We start from the raw sequence: 26,874 nt of genomic DNA on the forward strand, positions 1-26,874 counted from the left end.
AAACCCACGGACCACGAGATCATGACCTGAGCCGAAGTCGGACGCTTAACCAACTGAGCCACCCAGGCACCCTTACGCCCCTTCTCCTGACACTCAGGTCCTTCACAGTCTGCTTTCGACTACCTCATTTCCTACCTCACCATACTAGATCATTCTTTTCCCCCAAACACCAGGTACCCTCATATCTTTATGCTCTTGTTTTAAATGTCCTCTGCCTAGAATGTCCTCTCTCCAACCCTTATTTTACTGGCAAATATTGCTTCCTTCTTTAAGGACTGGCTCAGTAGTGCCCTTTCTTGATGCCCTTCTCTTCCTCCGGCAGAAGGAATTCAACTCCAGTTGCTGGCAACTGGTAATTAATGGGTGACTGGAGAATAAAACTGAAATCGCATCAAATGAGGGCTGTGTTGAGGTGACAGAATTGGAACTGGTCCTTAAAGGGAATAATCTTAACAGTAGCTAACATTTATTAAGCACTTACTATGCACCAGCCCTTGCCCTATGCACTTTATACACATTCCCATTTCACCCCTCCAGCAACCCCAAATTAGAATTACCCTCACTTTAATGATGAAGAAACTGATGCCCGGAGAAACACATCAGTGGCTGGTCTTTACTGAATGGCAGCTTGTTGATCTACCGGAGACCATTTTCTTGTCAAAGTGTCAGAGTAGGGGCAGCGTGTAGAATCACTTACAGTTGTGTGTCTTGTTTATACAGGAGAGAATGGAGCGTGTTTGACATCAGAAATGTGAGGCCATGTGGTGAAGTGCAAAGACCAGTGTGAAGTCTAACACCACTCCGTCTAGCTGTGTGACCTGAAGCCTGATCGTTAACTTCTCTGAGCTTCAGTTTCCTAACATGTGAAATGGGGATAATAAAAGCTCCCTTGCAGGTTTGTGGTACAGATGAGCTATGGGGAATACAAAAGTACCTAGCACAGCATTAGGTTCACAGAGGGGCTCCATCAATATTGATTCACTTTACTCCCTCCCCAGTGCCCAGGGAAAGAAGTATACTGTGGCGAAACTCATATTACATTTGGAGTCAGGGGAACTGTGCTCTGACTCTGGCACCACCAAGGCTGTGCAGCCTTCAGCCTGTCCCTTTCCCTCTCTGGGCTATAGTTTCTTGTATTTGTAACACAAGGGAGTTTTGTTTTACAGCAGGTGGATGTTTCCATTTTATTTTCCCAGACACTCAAAAAAGAAAGAGGGGAACAAAACACCAGAAAAGAGCCAGGGGAAAGGGTGAGGTCATGCCAAGCTGGGGTGCTATGTTTTGTGGAAGTTAGCTGTTTCTGGCAACAGGAAATATTTCCTGAAGACACAGGCTTTGGACCCTGGTAACCTGGAAGGGAGCTCAGGGCTCCTCATCAACATACACAAACCCAGCTTCCCCTCCACAGTCCCCCCTTTCTGAGAGCTGCCCCTACAGGCTTGGGCCTCTCTGCTGAGGCAGGCCTTGAGCTGATTCAGGCGCCCAACTGCCTGTTGCCATGGCAACGTTCCAGCGTGCTTTGCATATGACAGGGATGCGAGGCTTTGCTAACAAAGTACTCTGTAAAGGACTTCATGTCTTTGGCAGGCACAATTCTGCCTTCTTTTTCACACGAATAACTTTGGGGGTTGTGAGGGATTTGGCAAGTCACTTCCCCTGTCTTGGCCTGTGCCCCTGGGCTTTCCTTGAAGGCACAAGTTGGCAGCTTTTATTTTTCTATTTCCAAATATACCATCACCACCTCCTCCTGTCCACTCCCCCTCCAAAGGAAAGAATGGTTTTTCCCTTACTTAGAGCTCTGGTGAACTCAGCGTGTTTAGGAAAACGGGATGAATGAACTGTTTTAATCACTTACATACCCTTGGCTGATTGCTGGGTCAAATAGTCTTCAATCCCCTTTTCTTTGCTCACGATGCCCAGTGATTTTCAGGATTGGAATAGGAAGACCTGTATGGTCCTAGTGAATGAGTCCCTGGAGCAGGAAACATAATTAGAATTTTTTTTTTAATTTTTTTTCAACGTTTTTTATTTATTTTTGGGACAGAGAGAGACAGAGCATGAACGGGGGAGGGGCAGAGAGAGAGGGAGACACAGAATCGGAAACAGGCTCCAGGCTCCGAGCCATCAGCCCAGAGCCTGACGCGGGGCTCGAACTCACGGACCGCGAGATCGTGACCTGGCTGAAGTCGGACGCTTAACCGACTGCGCCACCCAGGCGCCCCAATTAGAATTTAAAGTAGAATGGGAAGGAAGCCAGGCAGACCTGGGTGAATCCTGCTTTCATCACTTACAAGCTGTGTGATCTTGGACAAGTTCTTTAACCTCAGTTGGCCTCAGTTTCCTCACATGTGTAATGGGGATGATAATAGTGGCCTTACAAGGGCATTATTGTAGTGTTATTACAAGGTTTAAATATATATTTTCCTTGCCTGCTATTGCTGTTTCCATTGCCCTGATCCTGATCTGTCATCTCTTGCCTGGACAAATACAATAGCCTCCTGACCTCCTCATTTCTTCTCAAATCCCCTCCAGTACATTGTTCACGTAGTAGACGTGGTGATCTTTAAAATTTTTAAATGATATCCTATCACTGTGTTGCTTAAAACTCTTTAGTGGTTGGGGCACCTGAGTGGCTCAGTCAGTTGAGCATCCGACTCTTGATTTCGGCTCAGGTCATGGTTCCAGTGTCGTGGGATTAAGCCCCGCATCGGGCTCTGTGCTGTGTGGAGCCTGCTTGGGATTCTCTATATATCCCTCTGCCCCTCTCTTCTGCTCACTCTCTCTCTCTCTCTTTCTAAACTAAATTTTTTTTAAACTCTCTAGTGGTTTTCCATTGCACTTCAAATAAAATTTACCACTTTCCTCCTTACCTCCTCCACCGTAGACATACTGGCCTTTCCATTTCTCAAAATCATCTCTTCTCATCTCGTGGACTTGGCACTTCCTGTTTTCTCTGCTGGCTCCTTGTCATCTTCAGTTCGTAGCTCAGAGTGACCTTCTCTGACCACTTATCCAAACCTGCTCCCCACACTCATCCCCGTCACTCACTGTCATAGCACCATGTTGATTTCCTTCATAGCACTGCTACCAAGCTAGCCCTACATTGGTTATTTATGCCTTTAGTTATTGTGTATCTCCTCTGACTGGCTTGTAAACTACTTGTGTCTGTCTTGTCCATCTCTCTATCTCCCGGTGCCCAGCATAAGACCTAGATACAACGGACTCAGTGAAATCTATTGAGTGAGTAAATGACTAAGGCATGCAGAGCCCTAGGAGCCAGGCCTGAGAGGCAGTAGAGCACAACACATGTTTATCCCCTTCTTTTGTCCTTCTTCCATCAGCTAGCTGTAAGATCTATGGCCTCCAAAATGAGTGCCTAATCTATTGGGGTACAGGGTGATAGTGTTAGAATTCCTAATAACATTTATTTTATCACATATTTGTTTATGTTTTATAATTTATAAAATCAATTAGCACAGTATTACATGCATATCGTTTGTTTATACATAAATATGCACATATTGAAGTATAGGGTCAAAAGTACTTGGAGGGGCACCTGGGTGGTTCAGTTGATTAAGTGTCTGACTCTTCATTACGTCTCAGGTCATGATCTCATCGTTCATGGGATCAAGCCCCACATCAGGCTCCACGTTCTCAGCACGGAGCCTGCTTGGGATTTTCTCTCTCCCTCTCTCTCTGTCCCTCCACTTCCCCTCAAAATAAATAAATAAATAAACTTTATTTAAAAAATACTTGGAGACCACAACCAACAGGAAGCACGGTGGCAAGCCCTTGGCAGTCTATGGACTACAGATGGGTTAGGCTGGACCAGTATAGAAGTTTCCCAGATTGAAGGATGAATGCCTTGGGGGCCTGGGGGGATGTAGCACACATGCTCCAGTTCTCTGACACTCCCTGTGGCTTTCCCCCGCCCAGCCTACTTCCCAAAGTTCCCCACCCTTCCCTACCGTTGGAGGCATGTTCATTTCCAACCCTGGCTAGGGTTTCCTTTGAAAGTCTCTTAGAGACACTTCCACTCTGAAATTTGGTGTTAGTCTATCCCCAGGGGCAACTATATAAGAAAAACCGAGGCCTGGGAGCCCCCTGAAGGCAGCAGCTGGGGTCTCTCATTCTTGTGTCCTCTGTGACCAGAACAACACCTAGAACAGAATGGGTGTTCAAATTACTTGAGAATAGCCTTGTTGACTAATATCAGTGCATAGAACAACTCTTCGAGTGTCTGAGCTGAGAGGACCCTCAAGGAGCAGTTAGGTACATATATTTTACTGCCCAGGTGAAATCTAAATGGGGCTCAGAAAGGCCCAGAGCCTGCCCAAGGTCATGAAGCATCCAGCAAGTACTGTGTCCCCTGTGCTGGCCTCTCTGCTTATCTTCTGGGATGTATGCTTGTTTATGATCCAAGTCTTGGCTGGTTCTACCCTCTTGGCCTTGGCCTGCTACTCATCAGCACAGGCTCTCAGAAGGCACTCTGGCTTTCTTACTGGGACAGGGGCCAAAGAAGAAAACATGCCTCAAATCACAATTCTGTAACCTACTGCCTTCCCTAAACCTACTTTCTGTACACCTGCACCCCCTTCCCTTGGATGTCAGTGGCATCACCACCCTTCTCATGGGTCCTTGGGACCAAAGTACAAAATGTGCAACTCACCTTGAGTGAAGCTCAGGCTTTATTTTTTAAATAGACTTTTTATGGGAAATTAACACACACACACACACACACACACACACACCCAAAAAAGCACAAATCAAAAAGTGCACACATTAGTGAATGATCACAAAGTGAATGCACCCATGTACCCATTACCCATGTCAAGAAGTTGAGCCCGACCAGAACTACCAAAGCCCTCCTTCCTCAAAGCAATTTTTTGTCATTGTTGCAGATCTCCTCACAATAGCCTGTGAGCAAAGGATAAGTAATTCAATCCACTTTACAGATAGCAAATTATTTTTCTTAAATTCATTTAATTCAGCTTTGAATACAGAAGGAAGTACACTAGTTATTATAAGGAGAGTCTAGTATTAATTAGAATAACTATATGACTTTTAAACTTAAAAAGATTAGCTGTGTATATCTGAAATTCCCTGTCTTACCACTACTTCATGTACCATTAGCAAAATGTGTACCATACTTTGGGGAACGTTGTATTGTACTGTGGGAATAAACACAGGGAGAAGTTGGTTGACATTTGGGAAGACCATAAAATGCTTGAAACAGGACAGGAGGAATAGGCAATGGTCCTGGAAGTCATGAAAAGGATGTGGCCATGGGGATGTAAGTGTGCCCCTGGCTGCAAAGCTAAGAGAAGGCTTCATGGAGAAGGAGGCTGGGTCTTGAGAGATGAGTATGACTTTTAACAAGCAGAGATGGAGGTGGGAAGAAAAGTATTCCAAGCAGGGTCACCTGGGTGGCTCAGTCAGTTGAGTGTCTGACTAATAATAATAATTATTATTTGGCTCAGGTCATGATCTCACAGTTCGTGGGTTCAGGCCCCGCGTCAGGCTCTGTGCTGACAGCTCAGAGCCTGGAGCCTGCTTTGGATTCTGTGTCTCCCTCTGTCTCTGCCCCTGCCCTGCTCATGCTCTGTCTCTCTCTCTCTCAAAAATAAACAAAAACATTAAAAAATTTTATAAAAAGAAAATTCCAAGCAGATGGAATAGAAGACAGCACATTGGAGGGCTTGGAAGAGAAGTTGATGTTCCAAGCCTGAGGGAGCTGTGACTGATGTGAAGGTGGAAAGTGTCCCCAGGACAGGGCACTGAGTGAACTGCCAAGGACTGGCTTCTGGTAGGCTAGGGCCCTCTGGAGTCAGAGTCAGGGCTGTGTATTTGAATTCACTTCTCCTTATGGAACTTGTACCTGGAGCTTCCCCATACCAGGACAGAGTGTGTGCAGATCATGGAAGACAGGGCCAGCAGGGTGAAGAAGAGCCAGACTTGGAGTCAGCCTAACTTGGGCTATAGTCCTGACCATGTCACTCACCAGCACCACCTTCTTCCCTAATCTCGATTTTCTCATCTAGGGAATGAGGACCAATAACCTGCCCCTCACAGGTGGTTGTGAGAAGAGAAAGCATGACTAAAGTGACCAACTGGCTCTCTTCCCAGCTCTTGGGCTCTATCCGGGGGAAAGTCTGGAGATGGTACCACCTGCCTCGTTCCCTTTCCACCCCCTCATCCAGCCCTGAGTACAGCTGGACATGGCTGATGAGGTGACAACAATGAGCCTTAAACTCTTTCACTTTGGAGAAGCGGAGCCCATAGTTGCTGACTTCTGGCCTCAGACTTCTCTGTCCCCTCCTCTGGTGTGTCTAAAAGACACCAAGTCAGGTGAGGAGCCTGGTCCTCTCTCCTTGATAGACATGGCTGCTTCTGGCCTGGCTCAGCCTGCACATGTGCCAGAAAGAAGCCTTTTCCCCACCCCCTAAAGTCCACATGAAGACACCACAGGGAGTCTAGCCCCCTCCTAAAGCCACTGCAACCACCCCCCACCTGCCCTGCAACCTGCACAGTGCTCAGCACAAAGGAGCTGAGTTCCTAGCACCTTTCCATGGGCAGTGATCTTGCATCAGTATACCCATTAGAACAGGTGCCACCCGCACCACACACAACCTGGTTGTCCACCCTGGTAAGTAAGAAGGGATGAGAATATTTTGAAAAGTCTCTCAAGTTGCTGGGAGCAGGAGGACCAAGTTTTAGAGGAGTTGTCATGGAGCAAAGGAGAGGTAGGAGGAAGGAGAGGAGGGAAGGTCTGTGTGGACAGGGTAGCTTAGCCCATACTGATTTGTCAGCAAACACTGAGACATCCTCTGTGCCAGGCCCTGCACAGGGCAGACTCAAGGGTCCAAAATCTGACACATCCCTCAAGGAACTCACAAGCTGCTGAGAGCAGAGAAGGTTCATGAGCCCATGGAAGATTTCTAACAATCCCAGGGCAGCTATGTTTAGGGACAAATTGAGTGGCTCAGACAGCCAAGACTAAAGGTACTCAGAGGAAAGAGTGAGCCCTGCAGACTGGAAGTGGATGGGGAGAAGGCTTTAATGAGGTGGTGGGGTTTGAGCTGAAGTTTGAAGAGCTGTATGGTTTGGGAGCAGCACAGAGGAGAGACAGTGAGAAAGGGATGAGAAACACTTTTTAGCAAGTGCCTACTATATGCCTGGTGCCCCTCAGCTAACAGAAGTCTCTAGTTAGATGTTTCCATCCCCTGTCATACAGATGAGGAAAACTGAAGCTGGGGAGGTTAAGAGACTTTGCAAGACCACACAGAGGTAGAAATGGCAGAGTGAGGATTTAAATTCAGATTTCTCTGACTCCAAAGCCTTTCTTGGGCTGCTTTGCCATTAAGTGATAAATCACAAGGACAAGGTAAAGAATAGAATGAGCAATCCCATAGATCGAATGGGCAGACGGGTGGGTTTATTTCAGGACATAAAGAGAAAAGGTGAAGAGGTCACATGGGGCCAGTTCTGGGTATAGGCTAGAGAGCATGACTTTGACACTTGAGACAGCAGATCATTGAGAAGTTCCAAACAATGGAATGATAGGATTTGGTTTACATTTGTAAAGGCTCACTCCGGCTGCTGTGTGAAGAATAAATTATAGGACATAGGGATGCAAACAGGGAGCCCGGTGAAGAGGATGTTCACTGCAGTGTTCCAGGGGGAGAGATAATGGTGGCTGGGACCAAGCTGAGGGAAGTAGAGGTGACACTGAAAAGTGCTTGGATATGAAGGGGCCCCTGAGTGGCTCAGTCAGTTAAGTGTCCAACTCTTGATTTCAGCTCAGGTCATGATCTCATGGTTCATGGGATCGAGCCCTGCATCGGGCTCTGTGCTGACAGTGTGGAGCCTGCTTGGGACTCTCTCTCTCCCTCTCTCTCTGCCCGTCCCCTGCTTGCACTTGCCGTCTCTCTCTCTCTCAAATAAATTTTTTAAAAAGTGCTTGTATATGAAACAGTTCTGAGGAACAACTTACAGGACTCAGTAAATGGATGGGAAGGAAGATGAAAGTGTTAAAGATGCCTAAAAATATTTCCCATCCACTTGAGATGATAAAGAGGGATAAGGTGGAGAAAGTACCGAATTTGGAGATAGATAGACAGGGTCCCAAATCCTGTCTACTTCATGTACTAGTTGGGTTCATTTAGCCAGGAAGGAGTGTGTGACCCCCAGCGGCAAAAAGAGCAGAAAGGCCCAGTGAGAAAAGATGTGAAATCATCTCTTACTGGTTGTGGCCCCAGGGACACTGGCGACTGGGTGAGGGAAGCTCTGGGGGGTGGGGAATGAGAAGGGGCTGGGTCTTCACTGGGGCTAACAGAGAAGAGGAGGTGAGAACCTGGGACCCGGGGTGTAGAGTCTCTTTATGAGAAGTTCAGATGAGAAGAGGAGAGAGAAATGATGGGGCAGAGGGGATGCAGAGAGAAAGGAGGTGTTCTCTGTCCACTGTTCTCTTCTGTTGGTTTTTCTCTGGGAGCAACTTTAGGACACGTCTAGGCCCAGTGGAAGGAGCCAGTGGGGACCTTGGCCACACTGCCTCCCCTGTCATAGCCTCCATTTAGGTACCTATAAAGTGGATAGAACTAAGATTATCTACCTGACAGGGTTGTGTGAGAAGATCTGCAATGATGGCTAAAAATTGCTTCAAGGAGAGCTTCTGTAGTCCTGCTCAGGCTCAACATCTCGGCCTGGGGAACAGGTACATGGGTGTGTTCCATTTATGATGATTCACTCATTCCTCAGCCCCACCCTCCATCCCCTTACTCTCTAAACACTCCCAAACATGCTTTTTCCTATTTGAGCTTCCTCTGCTGGTCCCTGGGAATATAATCTGGGGTCCCAAATGCACAACCCAATGGAGTTCAATTCTGGCTTGACTTCCAGTGTGTCCCATGCATTTTAGAACCATCTCAGGATCTCATGGTTCTGTCTCTTCCAGCCTCTCTTCTGTCCATTTTTTTCAACCTTGAACCTACCAAGACTCATATCTAGGACCCACCACAGGTAGGTAAGAGGGCAGGGACCAAATGTTCCCCAAACCTCACCTTCAGGGGTTTTTCCATGTTCATAAATCTTCAAGATTTTTACCATATTCATACATCCATTTTCCCAAGATGCTTCCCTCTCAGTCTTTTTTTTTTTTTTTTTTAATTTTTTTTTTCAACATTTATTTATTTTTGGGACAGAGAGAGACAGAGCATGAACGGGGGAGGGGCAGAGAGAGAGGGAGACACAGAATCGGAAACAGGCTCCAGGCTCTGAGCCATCAGCCCAGAGCCCGACGCGGGGCTCGAACTCACGGACCGCGAGATCGTGACCTGGCTGAAGTCGGACGCCCAACCGACTGCGCCACCCAGGCGCCCCTTCCCTCTCAGTCTTTTACACTTGCTCTGAGACCTCTGTTTCCCCAACCCTCTTTTCTGGTCTCTGGGTGGTCTCCTTGGAGGCCTCCTGCCACATTCTTCAGTGAGCTGCAAAGCACAAGCAAGGATCATACCATCCTGTGACTTTTCTGTATAATTATCTGTCTCCCAACTAAGCTGGGGGAGCCTCTAAGTCAGTGTCTGCCTCCCTCTGTAGCCTCAGTCTGGTGCAGAGGTGAGCCTTAGGTGATGTATGTGGAATTGTTGAAGAAAACTGAGGAGACCCTTGACGGTTGGGGGCCTGGTAGGAGAGGCTCCTATCCTAGCAGGGGTAGTATTCCAAATATTTAACAGTATGCCCTTTCTCTTTGTGGGTCTGGCCAACTCGTCTTCATTTTCTATGACCCAGTCCAAGTGTCCCCTCCTCTGGGAGGGTATCTCCAACTTTTCCACTGAAGAAGTTTCTCTTTGGTGCTCCCACAACATGTGGACCCTTTCCCTGGTGTAGTAGTGATCCCCTTGTACTGTTATGGTCTGTGGATGTGTCAGTCACCCCTCCTAGATGGTGACTTACTACATCCGTGTCCCCAGCACCTAGTACAAGGTGATTGGGTAGGTGAGTGGGTGGATGAATGGATGGATGGATCCCATTTTAGACCTCTTGTCCCAAAGTCAGGAAGCTCTGCTTTCTGGATGGAACAGCGCTCCAAGTCTGCCAGACTGAGGATCTAGCCAGGCCTGCACCCACTGTGCTCTGTGGCCATGACTATGATAGATGGGTCCCCCGGTCCGTGAGCCTGAGTCTGATGACATCAGGTTGGACAGGACCACAAGTCCACTAAGTAAAGTCAGCCAAGGCTGTCTAGCTGTGACACAGTTGATTCCAGGAGCCATGGCCCTTCCTCACTGCCAGGCTGTTAAGGCTGGAATGAGCTGCTGAGCCAGCACAACCTGCCCCGTGTCACTTATCCCACAGGGCTGCAGCACTTGCAGTGAGCAGCTGCCTGCTTGTGAGGAGGGGGTGGGAGGGAGAAGGAAGAGCGAGAGTGTGCGGGATTTACAGTGGGATTCATGGAAGGAGCCCTCTTATTGGCTGCTGAGGGTCCCAGTTCCAGGTGGTGAATCTCTGGGCTGCCAGCTCAGCCCTCCCCCTGGGAAGGCAAAGCAGGCAAGGGAGGGGAGGGTGAAGCGAGGCTTCAGGTGTGTCTGCAAGGAGGCAGGTATGCCTGTTGGCCACATTGGGTATATGAGAGGCATCTCGCTCTGCTAGCTCCAAGCCTGCAGCCTGGCAGCCTCGTGCTCTGCCAAAATTTCTCCAAGGTCTCCGTCAGGACTAGAGCCCAGGGTCCATTGGCAGCTGTCACTTACAGAACTGGATCCATCCCCCAGTGGAGCAGGGAGCTTTATCACTTAGAATTCCTGGGTAGCACATTCCTCCACTGGTCCCTGTCACACTCCCGGATTGTTATTGGCCCCTCGCTCCTGCAAGCTTCTGCAGACTGAGCGAGGATCGGCAGCAGAAATGACAGCGCTGAGAGCAGAGGCAGCCAGGGACGGTGAGGGCGGGCGAGTCAGGTACTCGAGGGTGCCTGTGCTGGTCCCGTCTGCAGAGGTAGATGAGGCGGGGACTGCGCTCAGGACTCGCTAGGGTTCTCCTGGAACCTGGGCTGCTCAAGCTGAGTAGAGCACTAAGCAAGGGGGAGGGGGAGGGAGAGAGACAGAGACAGAGACAGAGGAAGTGGGGGAGGAGGGAGGGCGAGAGAGAGGCTGAGAGAAGCTCCTAGCAGGCTCTAGTCCAAGTGAGAGGGTCAGGTCTGGACAATTGTGTGCCAGGGGCACAAGTGGGATTTGGATGAGCCATGTGTGTGAGAAGCAAAGCTGAGGTGATGTAAGCACCTGGGGAGGAGCACAGGCAGAGGAGGAAGAGGAGGAGGAGGAGGAGGAGGGGGGGGTGGAGGAGGAGGAGGAGGAAAAGGAGGAGGAGGAGGAGGAGGAGGCGGCGGCGGCGGCAGCCACGGGGCGGCTGCCAGTCCAGAACAGAATGATGGGCAACTCTCAACACAAGCAACCGAGGAGTAAGAGCCAAAGCAGGATGCATTCAGCAACAGGTACTCTCTTCCCTTCCCTCCTTTTTCTGGGGCTTCTACAGCAAGGGCCTCCCCAGCTGCAGCCAAGTGGGGCCCCTGACCCTTGGCGTGACTTGCAGGGGCTGGCAGGGGGCGGGGAGAGAGCCCGAGGGAGATGTGGGTGTACTCCCAGCTCCGCTGCTCCCGCGCCAGCCCGAATTGCATAAGTCAGAGCTCCCTGAGCCGACAAGGGCCAGCCTCTTTGCCAACAACCCCATGTAGCTTCTGGAAGGTGGCTGGAGCATCAGGGGAAGTGAGCAACGTGCCTTGGACTGAAGTTTATTGCTAGGATTGTGCTTTCTGTCTGGATCCAATAGGCAAAGACCTGCAACCATGCATGGCTTATCCTTTATGAGACTCCTTTGTTATTCAAACCTTCATCTCCCCCCACCCCCCCACCCCCACCTAGCACTGTACACCTACACCTCTCCTGGCTTTACCTCATATGCTGCATGCACGGAATGATCCAGATGAATCTGTTTCTTGCTGTGTAATGCCCTGCCCCCACCTCCTGCCCCAGCCCCGGAGGAGGAGAGCTTTCCTCATTGCATGGGTGAGAGGAGCATGTGTCAGTCTTGAGCTTGTGGCCTTCCCACCCTGGGCATGCCCCGTTTCATCCCTGGGCACTCTCCAGACATAGACTTGAGGGTGCTGGCATACTTCCTCCCAACGGCCTCTTCCCGGGTGCCAACAGTATGGAAATCAGGGAGACAGAATCTGGAGACAACTTTTCCTAGCTCGCCTTCCCAAGCAGTGCAAGAGTAATGTGGATGAAACTTCTCTTGCCCATTCACCCCCCTCCCCCCACCAACTGTTTTCCCTCCTGCCTAATCCTTGGCCACTTGGGAAGCACCTTCCACTGCTATCTCAGATCAGGCCACATGCAGTAGGACCAGGGGTACCTTCCCTGCCCTCCTCCTTCCATCTTGACGGTGCCCCCTCTCTCCCTTCTCAGTGCTCCTCCTCACAGAAGAAGCCCATGGTTTTCTCTGTACCCATTCAAAAGGCCCACATCCACCGTTCAGGCCAGTGGGAAGGAAAGGAAAGTTATTACCAAGTGTAACTCAAGTTTACAGTAAGAAAGCAGCACACAGATTGGTGTCTTGCCGAAAGCCTACCTTGTTCAGGACCAGAGAGTTGCCTCTGCCTTTTCCTGGGAACTCAGCTGGCCGAGTGGTTAAGGGGAGTCATTCAGGGCCAGCCAGTCCTAAAGGTGGCCCTAGAATGGGGGTCTCACAGGGTGTAGGGGCAAGGGAAACTACAGAAAAGCAACTTGGGATGTGCTGACAGGCAGGGTAACTGCCACTGGGGTCCACCTGTCAGAGCTGGGCCTGATTTGACCTCCTAAAGGGGCTTAATTTGAGCACCTGTGGGGCACTGAGCCAGCAGCAAAGGTTCTGGGCATTGAGTTTTCTTTGGAATCTTCTGGGGACATACTCTTCTAAGGCCACTATTAAGTGAATGGCCCAGCCACCACCTCATAGCATCCTGCTTCTCTGCCACACAACTGGAGGCTCACGGCCCACTGGTGTTAAATGGAGATACTGTGCAGCCCAGTACAGGAGCTTGAGGATAACTTTCCACATAACTGCTGGTGCTACAGCTTGGGACAGTTACTGGCTGCTATTTCATTTCTTAGAAATTGCTCTGTGTCTTCAGTGCCAGCTCCAATCCAGGGTCATCCTGGAAGCAGTAGCTGCTGCACCAGCTTCTGGCAGCATGAGGAGGTAGCCTCGTGAGCACTTCTCCCTCCCTCTCCTATTTTACCTCCTGGCCCTCGCCATTCCCCAGCACTGCACCAGCTCACTCACCATCCCTAGGCAGTCCCAGAAGCCTTGGTTGAACACTCAGTCCCACTGAGCTAACTAGAGAAGGAACTGGTTAACCTCTCAGCCCCAGGCTGCCTGCTGACTGGTCAAGGAGAAGAGATAAGCACAGGAAACAGTCAGCTAGTGGTCTCAGGGAGGAGGTGAGGCCTGATCACAGGAGGGAGGTCTGTCCTAAGGTCACCAGGAAAAGCTCATAGAGGAATAAAGCACCTCTTCCATTGCCCACCCTTACATGCAAATGTCCTTTCTTCAGAGCTCTGACTCGGGCCTGCAACTGCTCTTACTCTACACCCTCTCCCCTGGAAGTCAAGACCACACTTGGAGACCACTTCCATGGGCTTAGCCTCCACATCTCTATTCCCAGCTCAAACTAACAGTCAACTGCTCCATCTCCCCCCAAATGTCCCACAAGGACCTCACAGTCAGCTAAGCACATCTTGCACTGCCCTCCACCAGTGCAAAGAGGTTCCCCTTTCTCTCATCCATTTTCTCTTGGTGATACCACCATCTCTCCAGTAACCCAAACTAGAAAGTAGTTTTGCTCCTTTTTTTCTCTCCCTCACACTTAAAATTTTCATCCATCCATCCATCCATTCATTCCAAAAGTATTTATTGTTGAGTCTTCCTCTGAGACCTGGCAGTCCCTCCTCTTAGCCCACTGTCACTGTGAGTCCAGACCTTTGTTACCTCTGATCTGTTCCAGAACTGGGCTCCCTGCCTCCACCTTTGCCCTTCTCTTGGCCATGCCTAGCACAGCCAGCCACCAGAGTGATCTGCCCCTGAACTCTCTTACTATGAACCCAAGGCTTGCTCATTTGGGGCAGAGAGATCAGGTTTGCCCCCAGTGTGTGCCCTGGTTGTCCCAGGAGGCCCAGGGGATCACTTGTATGTGATATAGACAAAACTTTTTTTTGTTTTTACCTTTCAGAGTTCTGTATATATTTTAATGTGTATCAGAAAAAAATATAACTAGCAAATCTAAACCATGGTTTCTCATATATTTTAAAAAAAATTTTTTTTAACATTTATTTTATTTTTGAGACAGAGAGAGACAGAGCATGAATGGGGGAGGGTCAGAGAGAGGGAGACACAGAATCTGAAACAGGCTCCAGGCTCTGGGCTGTCAGCACAGAGCCCAACGCGGGGCTTGAACTCACGGACCGCGAGATCATGACCTGAGCCGAAGTCGGCCGCTTAACCAACTGAGGCACCCAGGCGCCCCTCATATATTTTTTATTAGGGCAAGATTAAGTGTTTTAAAGGGAGGAGTCTTATTAAATAAAATAACTAAGTAAATAGTAGTACAGGTGGTGCATGGAAATGGAAAAAAAGTTGAAAATGTGAGACACAATTGCCTGAGGTTTGGGAAGCACCAGTTTCTAAGGGTAAAGTATATGTTCCGTAGCATTTCGTGGACACTTTCCATGATTAGACCCACCTACCTCTCCAGCCTTACCTCCTGTCACTTCCTTTCGAATTTGATGATCTAGCCATCTTGAATGATTTGTGGTTTTCCAAATACACCATGCCCATTCAACACTTCCATGCTCTCACAAATGCACTTTCTTTTGCCTGGAACACTCCCACTGCCCCCTCTAACCACCCCCTTCCATCTTCTGTTGGCAATTTCCTATTCATCCTTCAAAGGCCTGACTGGCTGTCTCCTCTTCTCTGAAGGCTTCCCCGACAGATCTCCTTCCTCCATACAAAATTAATTAACAGAATTCATCCTTCCCTCCTCTGTACTAATTTGGTACTGTGTACATATGCTGGTGTGGTCTTTTCAATGTACTTTTCATCTATCTTTTTTTAATTAAGATTTTATTTATTTTTAAGTTTATTTACTTTGAGAGAGAGATAGAACACAAGCAGGGGACGGGGCAGAGAGAAAGAGAGACAGAATCCCAAGCAGGCCTCGTGCTATCAGTGCATAGCCCAATATGGTGCTTGAACCCATGAGATCATGACCTGAGCCGAGATCAAGAGTCAGACACTTAACCAATTGAGCCACCCAGGTGCCCCAAGATATTATTGTTTTAAGAGCAGTTTTAGGTTCGCAAAATTGAGGATAAGGTATAGAGATTTCCTGTATACCCCCCAGCCCCACACATGCACAACCTCCCCCATGATCAACATCCCCCACCAAAGTGGGACATTTGTTGCAATTGATAAAACCTATACTGACACATCGTTATTGCCCAAAGTTCATAGTTTACATTACAGTTCATTCTTGGTGTTGCATATTCTATGGGTTTGGACAAATGTATGATGGTATGTACCCATCATTATAGTATCGTACAGAGTATTTTTACCGCTCTAAACATCTTCTGTGTTCCACGTACTCATCCCTCCTTTACCCATCCCCAAACCCCAGCAGCCACTGCTCTTTTTACTGTCTTCCATGGTTTTGCTTTTTCCACAATGTCATATAGAGTTGGAATCATACGGTATGTAGCCTTTTCAGATTGGCTTCTTTCAAGCATTGCCATTTTGAGGGGGGAGGGGCAGGGGAAGAGAGAGAATCTCAAGCAGGTTCCATGCCCAGTGTGGAGCCCAATGTGGGGCTCAATCTCACAACCATGAGCTCATGACCTGAGCCAAAATCAAGAATCAGACACTTAACCACTTAACCTGAGACACCCAGGCACCCCTCAAGCATTGCCTCAAGGTTGTTGTTACATGCTTATCTCCTCTAGTAAAATGTGAGCTTTTCGATGAAAAAGGCTAAAAATTGTTTACCAAAAGGTGGGAAAGAGCCATTGAGCAGACCTTGGAAGGCTTGAATTCTTTTTTCTTTTCTCTTTTTTATTATATGAAATTTATTGTCAAATTAGTTTCCATACAACACCCAGTGCTCATCCCAAAAGATGCCCTCTTCAATGCCCGTCACCTATCCTCCCCTTCCTCCCACCCCCCATCAACCCTCAGTTTGTTCTCAGTTTGTTTTTTTTTAAATTTTTTTTCAACGTTTTTTATTTATTTTTGGGACAGAGAGAGACAGAGCATGAACGGGGGGAGGGGCAGAGAGAGAGGGAGACACAGAATCGGAAACAGGCTCCAGGCTCTGAGCCATCAGCCCAGAGCCTGACGCGGGGCTCGAACTCACGGACCGCGAGATCGTGACCTGGCTGAAGTCAGACGCTTAACCGACTGCGCCACCCAGGCGCCCCTGTTCTCAGTTTTTAACAGTCTCTTATGCTTTGGCTCTCTCCCACTCTAACCTCTTTTTTTTTTCCTTCCCCTCCCCCATGGGTTTCTGTTAAGTTTCTCAGGATCCACATAAGAGTGAAAACATATGGTATCTGTCTTTCTCTGTATGCCTCATTTCACTTACCATAACACTCTCCAGTTCCATCCACATTGCTGCAAAGGGCCATATTTCATTCTTTCTCATTGCCATGTAGTACTCCATTGTGTATATAAACCACAATTTCTTTATCCATTCATCAGTTGATGGACATTTAGGCTTTTTCCACAATTTGGCTATTGTTGAGAGTGCTGCTATAAACATTGGGGTACAAGTGCCCCTATGCATCAGTACTCCTGTATCAGAAGGCTTGAATTCTGATATCTCTTGCCTGTGAACCAGCAGGGTGATCTTAGGCAACTCATTCGCCTCTGCTACCTTCATCCTTCAGCTATAAAAAGCCATGAATTCTTAAAAGACATCCTTAGCGCGCGCACACACACACACACACACACACACCCCGCCGCCCCCCAAGGGTGGTTGGGAAGATGTGGTATGAGATAGCTAGGAAAACTTTTATTAAGTTGAACTTGCTTTTCAAATGAAAGAAGCGTGATTATGATTGCAGATGGGGGAACATCATGGGTCTTGCCCTAAGAATGGAACCAGTAGTGAGTCTGGTATGTTCAGGGGACCATGGGGAGCAGCCAGGCTGAGCCACTTCCAGCAACCAATGCAGCTGCAAAGCAGGTAAGAGTGCAGGTGGGGGTAGCACTAGGATGGATGTTCACAGCATGTAGAAGCCATAGGCTGCTTTGACACTGGGAAACCTTGCCTGCCAGGCTCATGAGTTGGAATTAATTTGCCACTACCTTTCATATCCCCTTCCACCTCTTGAGTAAATTGTAGCCCTGTTGCCCTATGAATCTGGATGGGGTGGGTGGCAATGTGTGCTAGTGCCACCTGAAGTACACAGCATGTGCATAGCTGTGCATACATGAACGACCTGTTTGAACATAGAAGGGAAAATGTATGCTAGCACTTTTCATCCACAACTTTACTTAACCCTCAGAACAGCCTCCAGGCAGGAATTGTTGATGCCATTTGACAGATGAGAAAACTGAGTCTTAGGAGGAGCGCTGCCCAAAGGTCTGATGACAAGGAAGTTGCAGAGCCAGGAGTGGAGTCCAAGTCTGTCTGACTGTCAGGCTTGTTCTTATCGCACCATGTGATGTGCTTCTCAGCATCTTTGCAACCATGGCAGGAGTTACTAACCTCGGAGACTGGGTGCAGTGAAAGGAGGGGTTCTGTGGCTTTGTTCTGGTAGGGCTAGCAAATCTCTATAGTAACAAGGACTGCAATTCCTAGCCCAGTAGAAGCCCCACCATATGTCTGTGCGATGGCACGTTTGTGTTGTTGGAATAATTGAACTCATTGGAGGCTCTGTGTTGTGTCCAGAAACTGGAGCTGAGGATTCCTGAGCTAGCAAGAAAGTGGGGGCATACTTCAATTTAAGCCTAAACCAGGTGTTGAGAGGGGCTTTAGATGCAGAAAGAACTGGTACTGTGCTGCTTTCTGACCACCCCCAACCCAAGCAGCCATCCCTGTGCTGTGAGCAAGGTGACCTGTGCTTAAAGATGAAAATGAGTCCACTGTTCTCTGTACCTGAACAAAATGAGGAAATAATCTCATTGCATTTGTGAGGCGTTATTGTAGTTGACCTGGCCCTTTCATATTCATAAGCTTATTGAATTCCCACAATCTTTGGAGAGCCTAGGTGGCTCAGTGAGTTAAGCATCCAACTTTGGCTCAGGTGATGATCTTACAGTTCATAGGTTCAAGCCCCATGTTGGGCTCCGTGCTGATACCTCAGAGCCTGGCATTTGCTTCGGATTCTGTGTCTCCTCTCTCTCTGCCCCTCCTCCACTTGCTTTCTCTCTCTCTCTCTCTCTCTCTCAAAAATAAATAACTTTTAAAAAATTCCCACAATTGGGGCACCTGGGTGGCTCAGTTGGTTGAGCGTCCGACTTCGGCTCAGGTCATGATCTCACAGTTTGTGGGTTCAAGCCCCGCATCAGGCTCTGTGCTGGCTGCTTGCTCAGAGCCTGGAGCCTGCTTCAGATTCTGTATCCTTCTCTCTCTGCCCCTCCCCTGCTCACACTTTGTCTCACTCTGTTTCTCAAAAATAAATAAATGTAAAAAACATTTTTTTTAATTCCCACAATCTTTGATTTCAGCATGATGGATGCTAAAGTGGGAGAGGCTTATGAGGGATTCAGGTGGCCCCTATCCCCCTTAGGGGCCTTCTTCCCAAAGACATATTTCCTAACCTGACTTAATGAGCCCATTGGAAGGTGGTATGGAAGAAGTTGAAACTCTAGGCCACCAAACAAAGTATTTCCTGGTTTTCCTCACCTCCCACAACTGATAGGAATGTTGGAGGTAGAGGCATGGGCCCTGGGGCTGGAGGTCAATCATGATAGTCACACATTTCCTGGCCTAGAAATGGAAGGAAGCAAAAAGTGGGTATAAAAAAGTTACAGTGGCCCACCTAATGTCAAATAACAGGGAAATGGCTAAGTAAATCCAATGCATACCATCTCACTGAAGTATGATAGAGCCGTAAAGAGCTAATTATTGGGTCGGCTGCGAAACATTGTCAATGTTGATAATGAGTATGCCATATAAAAGGCACAATACAAAATTGTATCTATGCTGAGCTTTACATACCCTGTAAAAAGTATGTCTGCACAGGAGCAAGGACTAGAGGGGAATTGTGGAAAAAGCAAAACTTGATTTATTGTGAGTGGCAGGCTTGTTGGTGAATTATTCTTTCCCTTAGATTTCCATTAATGTTGTTATAATGTCATTTATGCAAAGAAAAAATAAAAACCATTAACATTTAGAACAATTGCACTGGCAAATCATTCTGTCAAGCTGAGAAACCAAAGCATATCATTTCTCTGAGCCAGCAAACACACTTGAAAGACATCAGTGCAAGAGGAAATGCCTCTTTTTATGGGAAGCAGCCACGGGGAATAGGGAAATGTGTGATTTAGTGTGAAAAGCCCCAGGTTTGAATCCAAGCCCTGAGCCTTACTTTGAGTCTTCAGGGGAAGTTATTTCACCCCTTAATGTATCTGTGGTTTCTTCATCTGGAATGTGAGGATACTAATAACAGCTGCCACCACCTCACAAAGCTGTAGTACAGAACAAATGATGTAGGATGTCTCACAGGGCTTTGTGAGGTGGGAAATGCTGCACAGTGTAAAGCCTTATCCTGGTATATATACAAATATTTTGAGACAAAAGCACTAGATACTGTTTGCCACTGTCCCACCTCTGTTGGCAACAAAGCTAGGTTGGCCTGTGCTGCTAGGTGGCTTCTCAGGTGGCATCCACCTTGTCTTCTCTGAGTGCTGGGTGCCACTGACATTTGATTAAGCAAGTAAAGCTTTCCGGTTTTAGCCATGGTTGGGGAATAATTGGGAAATTTTGTGGGCTTGTCTCCTCCTCTAAAATGCTTAAACTTCATGGAGAGAAGATTAGAATAATTGATAAAGAACATGGTCAAGACCCCTTCAGCTGCTCGGATTCTCAGCCACACTTGGCCATGTCCTAGCCGTACGCCTTCAGGCAAGTGACCTAAGCTCTCAGAGTGTCCAGTACTTCCTTGGTCTGGAGGACTTTGTAGTACCTACCTTAGTGTGGCGGTGAGGATGAAATGAGGTGCCGGCATGCAGTGAGTAAGGAGCATGGGTGCGCTGCCTTTATTACTGCTTAGAACTGTCAGAATAGGAAGGATCCCTAGGTATCACCTAATCCAGGGCTTCTCAACGAGTGCCAAGAGGGGTGTGGAGGGAGTCTTGGGGGGCACAGTGTGTATATATTATTATTTTTGTATGTCAGCATTGAAAAATCTTCTGTGAGACAGGGTGCCTGGATGGCTCTCAGCCCGTTAAGCATCCGACTCTTGATCTCAGCTTAGGTCTTGATCTCAGGGTTTTGAGTTCAAGCCTCACATTGGGCTCCATGCTGGGCACGGAGCCTACTTAAAAATAATCTGTGGGAAAAACCGACTTTTTGTCTAGCATGGTGCAACCCAGGTGCTTTTTTTTAAATATGAAATTTATTGTCAAATTGGTTTCCATACAACACCCAGTGCTCATCCCAACAGGTGCCCTCCTCAATGCCCATCATCCACCCTCCCCTCCCTCCCATCGCCCATCAACCCTCAGTTTGTTCTCAGTTTTTAGGAGTTTCTTATGGTTTGCTTCACTCCCTCTCTAATTTTTTTTCCCTTTCCCCTTCCCCATGGTCTTCTGTTAAGTTTCTCAGGATCCACATAAGAGTGAAAACATATGGTATCTGTATTTCTCTGTATGACTTATTTCACTTAACATAACACTCTCCAGTTCCATCCAAGTTGCTACAAAGGGCCATATTTCATTCTTTCTCATTGCCACGTAGTATTCCATTGTGTATATAAACCACAATTTCTTTATCCATTCATCAGTTGATGGACATTTAGGCTCTTTCCATAATTTGGCTATTGTTGAGAGTGCTGCTATAAACATTGGGGTACAAGTGTCCCTATGCATCAGCACTCCTGTATCCCTTGGGTAAATTCCTAACAGTGCTATTGCTGGGTCATAGGGTAGGTCTATTTTTAATTTTTTGAGGCACTTCCACACTGTTTTCCAGAGCGGCTGCACCAGTTTGCATTCCCACCAACAGTGCAAGAGGCTTCCCGTTTCTCCACATCCTCTCCAGCATCTATAGTCTTCTTGATTTGTTCATTTTGGCCACTCTGACCGGCGTGAGGTGGTATCTGAGTGTGGTTTTGATTTGTTTTTCCCTGATGAGGAGTGACGTTGAACATCTTTTCATGTGCCTGTTGGCCATCTGGATGTCTTCTTTAGAGAAGTGTCTATTCATGTTTTCTGCCCATTTCTTCACTGGATTATTTGTTTTTCAGGTGTGGAGTTTGGTGAGTTCTTTATAGATTTTGGATACTAGCCCTTTGTCCGATATGTCATTTGCAAATATCTTTCCCCATTCCATTTGTTGCCTTTTAGTTTTGTTGATTGTTTCCTTTGCAGTGCAGAAGCTTCTTATCTTGATGAGGTACCAATAGTTCATCTTTGCTTTTAATTCCCTTGCCTTTGGAGATGTGTCAAGTAAGAAATTGCTGAGGCTGAGGTCAGTGAGGTTTTTTCCTGCTGTCTCCTCTAGGGTTTTGATGGTTTCCTGCCTCACATTCAGGTCATTTATCCATTTTGAGTTTATTTTTGTGAATGGTGTAAGAAAATACAACCCAAGTATTTTAATAAAAGTGAGATACATGTTTGGAAACCACCCGTCTCCCACAAAACTTTCATTGTATAGACCCACAGAAGTAAGGTGATGTGCCCAAGGTTACCCAGCTACAGAGATTAACATTGGCCACAGTCCATCTGCTCTCCCCCTACTGCACTGCAGTCACCGCTGCCCACCACTCTCCAGTCACCACACTGTCCCTATGCCCTCTGGGATTTCCTCATCACCATGGAGATGCCCTGTGCCACATGGCCATATCCATATGACCATTATCAAGCTGGGAGAAACCAGACAAGGCTCTGACATTGAGAATAGGCAAAAACGATGTTTGAGATAACAAGGAAAGATGTCCCGGGTAGGAGGTCCTGTACACTGACAGGTCAGCTCCACATTACCTCCAGGCAGTACTTCCAAACAATCTGAGCTAATGCGGCCTCCTAAGTGCCCTCTGCATCCCTGTGGAGTAAATGGTCTTTGATGAAACTTTCATCTCTCTCAATAGCAGATTTTCTATTTAAAAAGTCAATCTCCTGTCAAATTCTCCAGGAGCACAGATGGAGGGGTGTGGGGACCTGGGAGCTGGATAAAGCTCTCAATTTCTCCTTGTCATGTGGGTGGAGTGTGTTCTTTGAGTCTGCTTTCTGGCGTTGGGAATGATGGCACAGAGACACCTCTATGAATTCCTCTTGTGAAGTTTAGACCTGGGGGTCGGGCAGGTGCTGTGTAGGCCCCTTAGGCTTGCCTCAGAGAAGATGTGCCCCTCTCCTGTGCCACATAGGAGATAAAAGACACATACCATCTCTAGCATACTGCTCCTTTGAAATATTCTGACCCATCCAGCATCCTGGGGTCTTGCTCCTGCTTCAGGGACCTGACTTCTGGAATTTCTGGCTTCTGTGACTTAGCTCCTCACATTTCTGCCCTGGCTTTCATTGCTGAACACTGATGCCTCCACCCTCAGCCTTTCCATACTCTTGACTACCTTCATCCCTGCACCATGACTATCTTGCTGGACATGTGCCCCAGCCTTTGGTTCTGTCACCAGCTCCCTCCTACTCTCTGGTTGCTGCAGGGCCTGGCTTGGGGTACAGGAGCTGTCTTCTCAGAGTAAAGAGCAAAAGTGGAAAACTTGAGTTCTCTTTTGGTGGCCACAGAACCCAACCAACACCGCTGGTTTTTAGGATGAAGACAGCCTCCATCCCTACCATCGCCAGGCCTCCAACCACCCAAACGTGAGATCTGTGTTATGGAAACTGACACACACCAACCATTTCCCCACCCAGGGACAATAGTTTGCCCTGACTCACACCCAAAGAACTGAAAAACCTGAGTTGAGGGAACAAAAGGCAAATATCAGCCAAGGAGACAAGACTAATTTGTAGATTCTTCCCATCCCAAACACCATGGCTCTGGTCATGCATGATGGTGTCTTCCTACCACAGCAACAGCAAGCAACTCCTGACCAGAGAGGCCCAGATGAGAAGTGACTGCTGAAGTTGATGACACATTCAGCCCTGTGTGAGGTGAGCCAGGGATGGTAACTGATGGGAGATCAAGCTGAGGATAAAACCAGTAACATTTCTGAAGGGATGCCCTCCTGAGCCTCAGGTAGAGGTCCAGCAGGTCTGGGAAGGATAGTAGAAGACACAGGCCAGCCCCAGCATATCTTCTTCCGAGCCAAGCAGCATTCTAAGTGCTTTGCAGATATTAACACATTTGATCCACACAGCAACCTTAGAGTATAGGTAATTTTATTAAGCCTCATAAAGGAGATATATAGATTAGAAATGGCAAATTATATAACAAACATATTGATTAGACATTGAGGCTCAGAGGAGTTAAGTAACTTGTCCAAGGGCACACAGGTGAGACTGGGATTTGAGTCCAGGCAGTAGGGCTTCCAGATCTGTCTTCTTAGCCACTATGCTAATCTGTCAACATGAGGGAGCTAAGACAGTCAGGCTACTTTTGCCCTCCACCGGGCTAAGACTGGACTTCAGTCTCTGCTAAGAATTAGTGTGATGGTTAGCAACCCGGAGAGACTGTAAACACTATCAATGCCTGGGATCCATGACAGAAATTCTGGTTCAGTTGGTCTGAGATGAAGTCCAGCCTGTGGGGAATGTGGAGATCAGGGTGAGCAGCAGTTTGGGGGAAGCTCCTTGACTTGAAAACACACAGCATCTCTCCCATCCTGACAAACATCTACCTCCCAGCTCTTCCTCACCCTCTAGCTATGGCCCTATCTCTTTCCTAACTACAACCAGACTTCCTGAGAGGTGTCTCCACTCCCCTCCCATTTCCCTCCTTAACCTGCTGTGGGTAGGCTTCCAGGAAGCCAGCCTTGCAAGGTTACCCTTTTAGTGTTGACACAGTGAACATTCACTGGTTGGGCCTCAGCCTACTTAAATCCTTGAATGTAGTTGATGACATCAACGGTCCTTGCTTCTAGAAACTAACCTTCTCCCAACTCTGGGGGCACAATGTGTTCTCCTTGTCTGGGAGTTTCACCCATCATTTTAATTTTTTAAAAACTTTTATATTTATTTTTGAGAGAGAGAGGGTGAGGGAAGGGCAGAGAGAGAGGGAGACACAGAATCTGAAGCAGGCTCCAGGCTCCAAGCTGTCAGCACAGAGCCCAATGCAGGGCTTGAACCCACGAACTGTGAGATCATGACCTGAGCCAAAGTTGGACACTTAACTGACTGAGCCACCCAGGCACCCCTCACCAATCTTTTTAGATGGCTTTTTGTACCAAGCCATACACATTTAAATTCTGAAGATGGGGCCTCTAGAGACCCTCAGCCTGCCCCTGTCCCTTCCTTTAGGGAGTTGAGAGTCTAGTCAGTACCAGAGGTACTCAGTACCCTTAAGGTAACAAGGTGGTTCCCCCAGGAGAAGCCCTAACTCCTTTCCTCAAGCTACTTCCCTGTCTCTCTGCATCTCTGGCAAAAATGAGAAAATGAACAAAGCTCCTGCTAATTCTCTTTCTACCCTGTGAGCAAGAACCCAGGATGGGTTCCCTTCCAAGACAGTTGATTATGAGACAAGGTGTGGTTTGTCTGCCTGTGCTCATTTTGACAGTATGGTCATGGAATCCCTTTGTAATGAGCTTCTGGCACAGGTGAGTTTTTCCTGGATTCTTGTCCTTCTGAACACACAGAAACAACTTTGAACAAGATATGTTTTAAATGTTTTAAAACCAATGATTCTCTCATGCTTTCTGTCCTGGGAAATAGACTTTGCTAGAATCTGCAATATGCTAACAGTGTGGAGGTAGGAGAAGCGGTGAAGAAGGCCAGCAGGGTTCTCCACGTGATGCCATAGAGAGCAAGGTTGGACTCTGAATCTCACTATTCTCTGGTTGTTGGACCTTGGCAAAGCCTCTTTCCCTCTCTGAGCCTTAGCTTTCTCCCCTCTTATTGGGATTCGTCATTATTAGCTCCTGTGCCAGTAGTGAGGATGTTGGGAGATGACCTCTACGTGCTGTAGGCATGATCCTCTGCCAGAGTAGGCACTCGCTAAAAGTTGGGGAAACTGAATTGAATTGCATTCAACCATGGTGCACAAGCTTGTTTTGGGCCAGAGAGAAAGTGTGTGTGTGCGAGAGAGACCTGCAAAAAAACAAGGCCTATCTCTGTGCAAGTCTCTCCTCTGGGAAGGAAGGGGCCCACACAGTGACAATAGACCAGGGGCGCTGACTCAGACAGCCAGTTCCTGCTCATTTCCCCTCACTGCAGGACAGCGGCTGGGCCGAACAGGAGGTCAGCCTTCTGTGGGGCTCTGACTCGGGCCTTTGGCTGGGAACCTTCCCTAGAGAAAGACAAGACCAACTCACAGACAGCTCCCCTCACCCGTCTGCTGTGGCGGGGCCCTCTGGACCAGTGTGGCTGTGGGTAGGCACTGGGGGCAGAAGGAAGTGGGAAAGTGGAGAAAGGATCCTTGCTTGTTGAATCCAGCCTTTCTTTCCCTGGGCTGTGTAGCCCAGGAACAACTTCGCAGGCAACAGACCATGTAACTGATGGGGCCAAACTGATCCAGCTAGGGTGCAGGGAAACGGGGTTCAGAAAGAGTCCCTGGGTACCCACTGAGGAGCCTGGGGACACGGCTCTGATCAGCGTGGAGCCTTTTGGCTTCCTGCCCCCAGCGTGGACCCACAACACACTTCTCCCTCGCATGAGGATTTGCTGGATGTGGAGTCTTGGTCATCCATACCACTAGGATGGAGAGAGCCGAGTCTGTCACCCTCTTCTGGAGCCGAGGAGGTGAGTCGTCTGGGGGAGGAGGGTCGCATGCTCAGCGGAGGGGAGAAGGGAAGGAATTGGGGCCCGTTGTTGAGGAGGAGGGGCTTCCTGCACTCAGAGCTATCCTGAGGCAGGCTGGGCCATCTTGGAGTAATGTGGGTCCCCTTAGTACTACCAGTATGCAAGGAGGGGCAGGATGAATTCAAATTTGGGTGGCTCTGGAGGAGGAGAGGGTGGATGTGATCACATCCCAACCCTGATAAAGGAATAATAAAAGAGACCGACAAGTCATTAGTGTGTATATAAGAAATACTGTATCCCTTATTTTCTATAAATCGACTAACATACTTTCTGCTCATTTGGATGGTGGCAAATGCCATCTCAGTCAATCTTGGGGCTTTATCCACTTCCTGGACTCCTGCTGAAATGCTGATTTTTTTTTTTCAATACCAAAGCATGGGGGCAGGGAGGAGCAGGAAAGGGATGCTTCTCACTGGTCATCTGTTCACACATGCTACTAGCAAAGGACCGAGTGCCTTCTAATTTCAGTTCCAGCCAGATCTCCTGGAGGTAGGGTGGAATACAGTTCAGAGTCCTGAGGCGCACCAGTTCTCCTCTCTGGCTTGGGTGAAGAGGATGAGCCGGGACAAGGGAGGTGACACTGCAGTTGTCTGCCCTTGAAAATTGTACTGGAGGCTATAGACGGCTGCAGAGGTAGCTGGCAGGACACACTGTGAGTCCCTGTTGTGTCTCTGAGATTCTAGTTGGTCCTTTGTGGCAGGAATATACTCA

General features: G+C 48.0%; 1 protein-coding gene across 4 annotated transcripts in view; it reads left to right on the forward strand.

The window, feature by feature from the left end:
- The window catches only part of NHSL2 (NHS like 2), a 130,598-nt gene that overhangs the window by 33,523 nt on the left and 70,201 nt on the right, over nt 1-26,874 (forward strand). Inside the window, exon 1 of one of the 4 annotated variants that reach the window (XM_058713643.1) lies at nt 11,408-11,485. The exons of 1 other annotated variant lie outside the window; for it this stretch is intronic. In XM_058713643.1, coding sequence (XP_058569626.1) covers nt 11,419-11,485 — 67 coding nt within the window. In that variant the 5' untranslated portion in view covers nt 11,408-11,418. Of the gene's footprint in view, nt 1-11,407; nt 11,486-24,834; nt 26,104-26,874 lie in introns of those variants that run through there. 2 more of the 4 variants (XM_058713640.1, XM_058713642.1) reach the window with 2 other exon arrangements.

This window comes from Neofelis nebulosa, chromosome X, assembly GCF_028018385.1.
Source record: "Neofelis nebulosa isolate mNeoNeb1 chromosome X, mNeoNeb1.pri, whole genome shotgun sequence".
Taxonomy (NCBI): domain Eukaryota; kingdom Metazoa; phylum Chordata; class Mammalia; order Carnivora; family Felidae; genus Neofelis; species Neofelis nebulosa.